Here is a 10,676-nt window from a genome sequence, read left to right as displayed (position 1 = left end):
ATCACGGGTAAAATGGTCCTTTAAGTTTTTTTTTTTTACTTTTTATAACCCATTACCCGTACCGCCCCCCCCCCCCCCCCCCTCTTTTATATCATTGTAAACCCTAACTCCTCTCTAGTCCATCCCGTCAATTCAGCTCAAGGAAGAAAAGAACTATGAAAACTTTGGTGTGTTAACTCCTCTTCACTCGTATGCCTGATATTTGGTGTGTTCGAGAGCAATGGTCCAACTTCGATCCTACACTGGAATATGGTTAGTTAATTTTGCACTACGTTCATACCCTTGTTCCATATGAACTGTTGTTAACTCATATGCTTTTACACTCAAATTTGCTTTAAGTTAATAATATGAAAAAAAGTTACTTAGAACAACATATATAATTTGCTTCAATTTTGACCCATGTAATTAAGTAAATAAGAACATTCACATTCCACCATTTGTCTTCGCCCAAAATATTTAATTAAAAATATATATTTTTCTTGTTCATCAACATCATACGTACTCCAAGGTTAGTTGTCCATTAACACACATAAATTTTTGTTTTGCTTGAAAACAAGAAAATGGTTATTCATACAACTTTTTTGGTTATTCACACACCCTCTTAACATACACCATATCTATACATATACCCTATAAAGGGTGTATAAATAACACATCCCGAAAACAAAACAAACATTTGTGTTTTTCCTCCTTCACTTCACTTCACACCAAAAGTGCACCACTGTTACATACCCCTCTTGTTTTTATATATAACCCAACTCCACATTCTCTTCACACCCTCAAAACCCCCATCTCTCTCTCTTTTGTTTGACCACAAGTCCACTCAGTAAATGGCTTTATAAAAACCTTCATACACTCTTCCATTATATAAAAAAACCCAGTTTTGTACAATGACCGATACGCCGGAAACAAACAAGCCAATGCCGGCACAGGCAGAGAAGAAAAAAGAGCAAACGCTGCCATTTTACAAGTTTTTCTTGTTTGCTGACAAGTTAGATTATGCTCTCATGACTCTCGGTAGCATTGGTGCTATTGTTCATGGATCTTCAATGCCGTCGTTCTTCTTATTGTTTGGTCAGATAATTAATGGGTTTGGAAAAAACCAGTCTGATTTGAGTATTATGGCTCATGAAGTCTCTAAGGTTATTCGTTATCTTTTTTGCTATTATCATCAACATTTAGTTGTTTTATTTCGGTACAAATAAAATTAACCTGTTAAACATACAAATAAGAAATAACTAAAGTAAATAAGAAATAACTAAAGTAATTATAGTATTATTAGTTTTAAACTAGAGTATTCACATTAAAAAAAATAGAATAATTACTCTAGTTATTTGTACGTTTAGTATGTTATTATGAAATTTATTTTTGTATCTGATTGTAACACTATTCAGATCTGAATTTGTATTTCTGGTAATTGATGCAGTATGCTTTGTACTTCGTATATCTCGGATTGGTTGTCTGCGTATCGTCCTACGCAGGTGAGAAGCTAAACTCGATCCGTCAATCTCTCTCTCTCTTTGTATGTATTTATTTATATTTATATTAATATTTGTTTGACTAGAAGTAAGTTCAGTCTGGTTTCATGAATTATTGATTTCAATGGTTTAATATTTAGAAAAACGCTTATTTTAGCCAGTTCACTTAGGACCTGTTGCACGTGGTTCCTTGATATCCTTTGTCCTTTTCGTTACGCACTTGTCAATATTTCGAATATATTATTTTGATGTTCACACACATTTTCATCTCCTATCACATTAATATTTTGTATAGTTTTTGTCTACGAAAAAATTAAATTAAATTAGGTAACGAAATTACAGAGATTGGATGTTGGATGTATACCGGAGAGCGACAAGTGAGCGCGTTGAGAAAGAGGTACTTAGAAGCGGTTCTGAAACAAGACGTCGGGTTTTATGATACGGATGCGAGAACGGGCGATATCGTTTTTAGCATCTCTACGGACACACTTCTTGTTCAAGACGCCATCAGTGAGAAGGTAATGTAACATAATATTTCTGTTTTTGGATATTAAATGTTTCACGAATCATCACATCTTGTTGGTCCATTAATGTCCGGGATGTGGGTCCAATGGAATTTGACTGGCGCAAGTTAGCATACTAGAGTTAAAAAGTCAAATTGAGCCGATTTTATATTGGTTCAGTCTAAATTAAGCTAGCCCAAAGCCCCAAACTATTATTTATCGAACTTAGACAACTGAGTATTTTTAATATAAATAAAACTATGAGGAAATAATAAATAGTAAATTATGTTATTATGTTATACATAAATATTTTAGTTATAAATGCATATAAATAAATTGATAAAATAATTATATTTGGTGAGCACAACTCTACTTAGAAAAACTGTTTGTGGGCCCTGATTGAGTTATATAAACAAAGATTGAAATGAGTTGAGCTCAAAACAAACTTAGACGAGTTCAAACTCGGCATGACTCGATTTGCTTATTATTTATTAATTATATTATCACTTTGTTTTTATATTTATTTATGAATATAAGTTTTTATATATAACATAGTGTACAGTAGTTTTTAGTTATTTATTCTAATATTATTATTATTATTATTATTTACACCCCTACTTTAGTTTTATTTTTTCCTTGTACAAGAAGATTGTCTGTTGGTAAACCAAAAGCTTTTGTTGTATCTTTTACTTTTATTACACCTGCTCCCTTTTTATCAATTTGAGACAATTTTGTTATTTGATTACTTTTATGCATCTTTAACCAAGTTAATTTTGTTAAATTAATTAACTTCAAATCATTGATCTCCATAGAAATGAAGATTTACTTTGATTATGCTTCATCTTAGGTGGGAAACTTCATCCATTATCTCTCCACATTTTTGGCTGGATTGGTGGTCGGTTTTGTGTCCGCATGGAGGCTAGCTCTCCTGAGTATTGCAATTATACCGGGAATCGCCTTTGCTGGTGGCTTATATGCATACACTCTTACCGGCCTCACTTCAAAGAGCCGCGAATCCTATGCCAATGCTGGCATCATTGCCGAACAGGTGACATGTTATTTATCATGTAAAAACTAAAAACAAGGCGATACTGTGGCAAATTTTATTAATGAGAAAATAATGTCATAATACACAAACTTCATATATGGTATCCACTTAACTTTGTCTATGTTGAATAATTAATCATTTACTTTATGGTCACCAATGCTACTAAAGTAGTATTAAAGATTTTGTGATCATATACTATACAGCATGCGTTACATATGTTACTTTAGTTTTACCCTTTCACTTTACATCTCTTGTGTTTCCTTAGTGTGGTATTAATCAACTATTAATATTATCATATACTGATATACATGTACATGGTAAAAATAATATGACTCATTTAGTCATTTTATTACTGCAAGCTAAAGATAATTATTTTTAAAAATTTAATAGGCTATTGCACAAGTAAGAACCGTGTACTCGTATGTGGGTGAGACAAAGGCGTTGGACTTGTATTCAGATGCAATACAGCACACGCTTAAGCTCGGGTACAAGGCCGGGATGGCTAAGGGTCTGGGACTGGGATGTACATATGGAATTGCATGCATGTCATGGGCACTTGTGTTCTGGTATGCTGGTGTGTTTATCAGAAACGGTCAAACAGATGGCGGGAAAGCATTTACCGCCATTTTCTCCGCCATTGTTGGTGGCATGTAAGCCTTTTTCAGCTTATTTAAATTCACAAACCCAATTAATCGTTTATTCAATTAAAAGTTTGATCAATACGAGTGGATCATTATTTATAACAGGAGTTTGGGTCAGTCTTTTTCAAATCTTGGTGCATTTAGCAAAGGCAAAGCTGCTGGATATAAGTTAATGGAAATTATTAATCAAAAACCAACTATAGTTCAAGATTCTACAGATGGGAAGTGTTTGACCGAGGTCAACGGCAATATTGAGTTCAAGGATGTATCTTTCAGTTACCCTTCAAGGCCAGATGTTTTTATATTTAGAAATTTCTCTATTTTCTTCCCTGCTGGAAAGACAGTTGCGGTTGTTGGTGCTAGCGGGTCAGGTAAAAGCACTGTTGTTTCTCTGATAGAAAGGTTTTACGACCCGAATCAAGGTAAGTAATTACTCAAATTTTATTATTTTTTAAAATGTTGTTATGGACTTAGGGTGTTAATTGTTATGAACTTCAATCAATCAATCATACCCAGTGAAATCCCACCAACAGCAAAGCTATAAGTAGGGTCTGGGGAGGGTGGGATGTAGGCACACCGTACCTCTATCCAAGTGGATAAAGAGGTGGCTTCCAGAGAGACCCTCAGCTCTAATATGTATGGGGCAATATAAGGAAATCAAAGTTCAACAGTAAATAGTAATAATAATAAAAAATAATAATAGTAGTAGTAGTAGTAATAGTAGTAATAATAATAATAATACTATATATATGGGAAGAAAATACCATTATTGTGTGTGACCAGAATAAGGTTAATAGACGCCCTAAAGTGTTCATTTCTCTCTAAAAATCGTTAACTTTAATTCTACTTCTCCAAGAATTCCTATCCTCAACCATGTCCTCTGAGAGGTTTAGGTCTATCAGATCATGTCTAATCCTCTCATCCCAAGTCAATTTAGGCCGTCCTCTACCCCTCCCCCCCTCTATAGTAATGCTTTCTACGGATCTAACAGGATTCGTCGTCTGTCTTCTCTTCACATGTCCAAAACATCTCAAACTCCACTCTCTTATCTTGTCTGATATGTTCGCTACCCCTAATCTCTCTCAAAACATAATTGTTATGAACTTATGCAGGGCAAATATTGCTAGACAATGTGGATATAAAGACACTGCAATTAAAATGGTTGCGCGATCAAATTGGTTTAGTGAACCAAGAACCAGCACTCTTTGCCACCACGATTCTCGAAAACATACTTTATGGAAAACCAGATGCAACTACAGCTGAAGTTGAAGCTGCAGCCTCTGCTGCCAATGCTCACAGCTTCATTACCTTGCTTCCTAATGACTACAACACGCAGGTGGGTGAGCGCGGGGTTCAGTTATCCGGTGGTCAAAAACAAAGAATCGCAATCGCTAGAGCAATGTTGAAAAACCCGAAAATCCTCCTCCTTGACGAGGCCACCAGTGCCCTTGATTCGGGCTCTGAGAGTATTGTTCAGGAAGCCCTTGATCGGTTAATGGTCGGAAGGACAACCGTTGTGGTTGCACATCGGTTGTCCACCATAAGAAACGCTGACTCGATAGCGGTTATTCAACAAGGACAGATTATTGAAGCGGGTACACACGAAGAACTGATTTCAAAACCGGCAGCGTACGCTTCGTTAATCAGGTTTCAAGAAATGGCGGGAAACCGGGACTTTTCTAACCCGTCAACTCACCGGACGCGATCATCACGTTTGAGCAACTCGTTGTCTACAAAATCTCTTAGTTTAAGATCTGGAAGCTTGAGGAATTTAAGTTATCAGTATAGTACCGGTGCAGATGGGCGTATTGAAATGATATCGAATGCTGAAACTGATAGAAAAAATCCAGCTCCGAGCGGGTATTTCTTTCGTCTTTTGAAAATGAACGCTCCCGAGTGGCCTTATTCGTTAATGGGAGCCATTGGATCGATTCTGTCTGGATTCATCGGTCCAACTTTTGCCATTGTGATGAGTAATATGATTGAAGTGTTTTACTTCAATAACCCTGCTAAAATGGAGAGAAAGACCAAAGAGTATGTTTTCATTTATGTTGGAGCGGGTTTGTATGCGGTCGTCGCGTACTTAATCCAGCATTACTTCTTTAGTATTATGGGAGAGAACCTAACTACAAGAGTAAGGAGGATGATGCTTTCAGGTATACAACTGTGTGAAATGACCAAATTACCCTCATCGTCTTGGACTTTTATTAGTTTTAAAAATAAATTGTGATGTTTTGTAGCGATTTTGAGGAACGAAGTTGGATGGTTTGATGAAGAGGAGCATAACTCTAGTCTAGTTGCAGCCCGTCTAGCAACAGACGCTGCAGATGTGAAATCAGCTATAGCCGAGCGGATATCTGTTATATTACAGAATATGACATCTCTTCTGACTTCATTTGTGGTTGCTTTCATTGTGGAATGGAGGGTCTCACTTCTCATTCTTGTCACTTTCCCCCTTCTTGTCCTGGCCCATTTTGCTCAGGTAAATACATTTTCACCACCAGTTACAATATTATTTATATATTGTTACATTTAGAAAGAGCATCAATTTTGGGTATATGCATACCCAACTACCAGAGAGCGAAGCAAGAAATAACGAAACATAGAGATAATTCTCAAATAAAAGTAGATAAATTTGTCTCAAAGGGTTACATAAGATGCCAAACTATTGTATTTTACAAATCAACTCAGAAAATACTGAAATTAAGACTAAAAAATACGAACCTATATTATGCTAGTCGGTGAAAAAAAACACGCTGAGGCCAAATAAGGATTGCAAGATTTGGAGAAAAATCTTTATCGAGAACCAAACTGGTGGAATTCGGGTCTTGATATTATGGGTTTCAATAATTCTACTCGTATCACAAGTTATACCTTTCTAAAAATTGGAGACTTTTCTACCATGTTTCACTGAATGCTAACTATTAAATCACCCTCTCATCAAATACATTACATCTCTCAACGTATTGTTAGTTTTAAAATATTTTAAAGACCACCGTGTATCAATTTAAATTGTGGATACCCGGGATCGTGCATGTGCTTCCGGTTTACTCGCACCATACCCACTGACTTGGCTTGTATATATAATATATTCTCTTACTTCTATAAAGTATATAAGAACCAGAACTGATTTGGAGAAAATAATACAAACTTTAACATAATGAACAAGACACGAGACAGTGATGGGTGTGAGTACTTATTTAGCCTGTGAAAGATGCGATCTCTATGTGGTGGTTTCCACAGTCAACTACTTTCACTCTTCCATTTGGGTTGGGTTGGGTTGGGTTGGGTTGGGTTGGGTTGGGTTGTCAGAACTGAGAACCATTATTTAGTGTCCCAAGCTGTTTGGTTTATTTTGTTGTTTGGTCATGCATTCACACTCCAAGGGAGAGTGTGTTGTCAAGGTGATTGGGTTTGAATACTCCACTTCTTTCTTGTGTGACAGTACGTAGGAGTGAATATTAGATATATATATATATATATCTGTGTCGTTTTCTCACCTACCCATGGCCCCAGCCCAGACCATGAGAGCGAGAGTGACACCAAAATCAATAGTAACTTTTAACCATTCGCCACTTTCAAAACCAGCAAGGGTTGTTATGTCATTTTCAATTTTTTACTAGGCTTTTGTTATTCACACATTTTGAGCTATTCAAACACCATGCATTTACAACTCGCATGATGGGTGTATCACAACTTGGAAAAGGGTGATGACACACATATATAACATCCTTATACAATCTTCTAATGGTCCAATATAAGGTTTTATATTTCCAGTCTTATATTTAATAGTAAACTAGTTTTTATACCCGTTACTCGTTACCAGGAGACTTTGCAAGTCGTGACTATCGCTACACCCATTTATGATACAGTTACATGGAGCTCGATTTTAAACTGGCCTGAAAAAGTAACATGAAATATCGAATGTATACTCAACTTCACTTCTAACAATTATATGTATATTCTTAATAAGTTCAAAGTTGTTAGCAACAAAAACTACATTAAAATTATATAACAATTCAGTTTTGATTATCGTGTATGCATGAGATGAATTTTATGTTACATGCCAAATATCACTTTATACCTATGTCTCCAACATACTTATTTTCTATAATCAATCTCAAACCTAAATACCTACTAAATTATATCATTAAGGTCGTCTCAAAATTCATTTCGTATATGATTCCTCAAAACAACTGCAATTTATTAACCAAATTGAATGATTCATATTATTTACCATTGCATGAAAATAATAACATGATCATTTTTTTTATTTAACAGCAACTTTCTCTCAAAGGTTTCGCCGGAGACACCGCGAAAGCACACGCGAAAACCAGCATGATCGCCGGAGAAGGAGTATGCAACATCCGAACCGTGGCAGCCTTCAACGCCCAAGACAAAATCCTCTCACTCTTCTCCGATCAACTCCGTCTCCCCCAAAGTCAAAGCCTTCGCCGGAGTCAACTTTCCGGCATACTCTTCGGCATCTCCCAACTAACCCTATACGCGTCCGAAGCCTTAATCCTATGGTACGGTGCACACCTTGTTACCAAAGGCCTCTCAACTTTCTCCAAAGTCATCAAAGTGTTTATAGTTTTAGTCATTACGGCCAACTCGGTTGCGGAAACCGTTAGCCTCGCCCCGGAAATTATTCGGGGCGGGGACGCCATCGGGTCGGTCTTCTCGATCCTTGACCGGTCAACGCGGATTGACCCGGATGATCGAGATGCCGACCCGGTTGAAACCGTCCGGGGCGAGATCGAGCTTCGTAGGGTTGACTTTTCATACCCGTCAAGACCTGATGTGCCCGTGTTCAAAGAATTTTGTCTTAGAATACGGGCTGGCCAGAGCCAGGCTCTGGTTGGAGCCAGTGGCTCTGGCAAAAGCTCGGTTATCGCGTTAATTGAGCGGTTTTATGACCCGACGGCTGGGAAAGTTATGATTGATGGGAAAGATATTAGACGGTTGAATCTAAAGTTGCTTCGGTTGAAAATCGGTTTGGTCCAACAAGAACCCGCGCTCTTCGCTACGAGCATTATGGAAAACATTGCGTATGGGAAAGACGGGGCGACTGAGGCGGAGATTATTGCCGCTGCAACGGCGGCAAACGTGCATACATTTGTTAGTGGCTTGCCAGAAGGATATAAAACCCCGGTCGGGGAACGAGGGGTTCAACTCTCGGGTGGACAAAAGCAAAGAATTGCGATAGCACGAGCGGTTTTGAAAAACCCGACAATATTATTATTAGATGAAGCAACTAGCGCGCTAGATGCTGAATCGGAGTGTGTGCTTCAAGAGGCACTTGAAAGGCTAATGAGGGGTCGAACCACGGTCCTAGTGGCGCACCGATTATCGACCATCCGAAGGGTTGATAGTATCGGTGTGGTCCAAGATGGGCGGATCGTGGAACAGGGTAGCCATGGTGAGCTAGTGAGCCGACCCGATGGGGCTTACTCTAGGCTGTTGCAGCTACAACATCGTATATGAGTATGTATGATGATTATGATGATTAAAATTAAAGGGTTTGGTTGTTTGGTTGAAGGAAATAGTAAATTACTAAATTATATGCATGTTTTTGGTTTCCAATCGTTATGTCATAACATATAAGGTTATATATTTCATTTGCTTGGTCGATTGGTTCCATTATACAACTACCCACTCTCACCCTACATATTTATTTAAATCAGTGTTGTAAAACTTATTTGGTGGCGGCCGACTCTCTTGTACGGAGTACTTGACTACTCGACTTATTTTTAATTTTTTACTTAAAAAGAGATAATTCATAAAATTCATGTTTTGTTGTTATTTTTAATTTTTTACTAAAAAAAATAAAAATAAAAATTGGTGGCCGAGTTGACCTTGGAGGCCGAGTAATCCCGAATACTCCGACTTTTGACCGAGTTGAACATTGACGAGTAATGGTGACCGAGTTGGGAAAAGCTGACAAGGTTGATGCCCGAGTACCTTGGAATCGTCTTGGAATCCGAATTTTACAACGCTGATATAAATCGGTGTTTAATATTATTCCAATCCCCCGAAAATAAAAATCATTTTATACTATATTTTAATTAAGGGGGTGTTTGAGTGAGCTTGTTAAACTTCTCTATTTGCTTATTTAAATTTTGAAAAGCAAAATGTATTTGACAAAATTAATTTAAAAGCTTCATATTGAAGCTCTCAAAAACGTCTTTGTTTTTTAAAAATCAAATAAGCAGGTTTTATAAATTCACCTAAATATCCCCTACTAAAAAGTGTTATGAATGAGAAGGAGTGTGAAACCTAGATCTACTTAAAGAGAAAATTCTTTAAGTAGTCATTTTTGACTAACATTTTTCAAATTTAGTCATGGTTTTGAAATAACTGATCCGATGTAAACAAAAACTGATCCGTCGGATTAGTGTAACAACTCGGGTTTTCAAACTAATATTTTATATCCGTTACCCAACCTGCTTTTATATTCGCGAAATTTTACCAAGAAATATCGCGTTATTCGCGTTAATATTATTTTACTAATAGTTGCTTATTATATTTTATTATATATATAAATAACTTTGAGTTATATTCAAAACATACTCTAAACTTTATTCTATTATTGCTTCCACGCATAATCTAGAGGGACCAGTTTGCAAAATATGGATATCTTAACCATTTTACCCATAATCCAACCCAAACCCGTTTTTACCCAATCCGAAGACCCGTTTAGTTTTCCTGTAGCTACTTCTTTGGGTTATACTCATAATGAATCTCGCAAAATCGTTAATTACGTATTATATATCTTTCACCGACACTTAATATAGGAAAATAGGATCAAAACCAATCTGGTTGTCAACTCGCAAGAACCCGTCTATATCATATAACAATATTCGAGCTAGGGTTCATATTATCTCAATTAAACCCACATTTAGCATCGCCTCACCCTCGCCCTCAATACCCCTCTATTTAATTTCGTTATCACTGCTGTTATAATGGTGTTCTTGAACTCGTTTATGACGGCGGATGTATGGAG

General features: G+C 36.8%; 1 protein-coding gene across 1 annotated transcript; it reads left to right on the top strand.

The window, feature by feature from the left end:
- Positions 1-799: 799 nt before the first annotated feature.
- On the top strand, positions 800-9,172 carry LOC143595903 (ABC transporter B family member 19-like). Its single transcript, XM_077074809.1, has 9 exons — positions 800-1,142; positions 1,427-1,481; positions 1,821-1,996; positions 2,829-3,029; positions 3,420-3,679; positions 3,776-4,092; positions 4,783-5,826; positions 5,911-6,152; positions 7,952-9,172. The coding sequence occupies exons 1-9, from the start codon at positions 891-893 to the stop codon at positions 9,155-9,157; spliced, it is 3,753 nt and encodes a 1,250-aa protein (XP_076930924.1). The 5' UTR covers positions 800-890; the 3' UTR covers positions 9,158-9,172.
- The last annotated feature ends 1,504 nt before the right edge of the window (positions 9,173-10,676 follow it).

Source organism: Bidens hawaiensis, unplaced genomic scaffold (assembly GCF_021521415.1).
Source record: "Bidens hawaiensis isolate Kalapana, Puna unplaced genomic scaffold, B.hawaiensis_p1.1 tig00045650_1, whole genome shotgun sequence".
NCBI classification, from domain to species: domain Eukaryota; kingdom Viridiplantae; phylum Streptophyta; class Magnoliopsida; order Asterales; family Asteraceae; genus Bidens; species Bidens hawaiensis.
Note: the sequence above shows the minus strand (reverse complement) of the source record. Positions and strands in the feature narration are given on the sequence as shown.

Bases quoted from the DNA above. Each gene is read 5' to 3' on its own strand.
- LOC143595903 (XM_077074809.1), top strand. From the start codon at position 891: ATGACCGATACGCCGGAAACAAACAAGCCAATGCCGGCACAGGCAGAG. The intron at 1,482-1,820 runs GTGAGAAGCTAA...ACGAAATTACAG, and splicing joins CTGCGTATCGTCCTACGCAG to AGATTGGATGTTGGATGTAT. The intron at 5,827-5,910 runs GTATACAACTGT...GATGTTTTGTAG, and splicing joins AAGGAGGATGATGCTTTCAG to CGATTTTGAGGAACGAAGTT.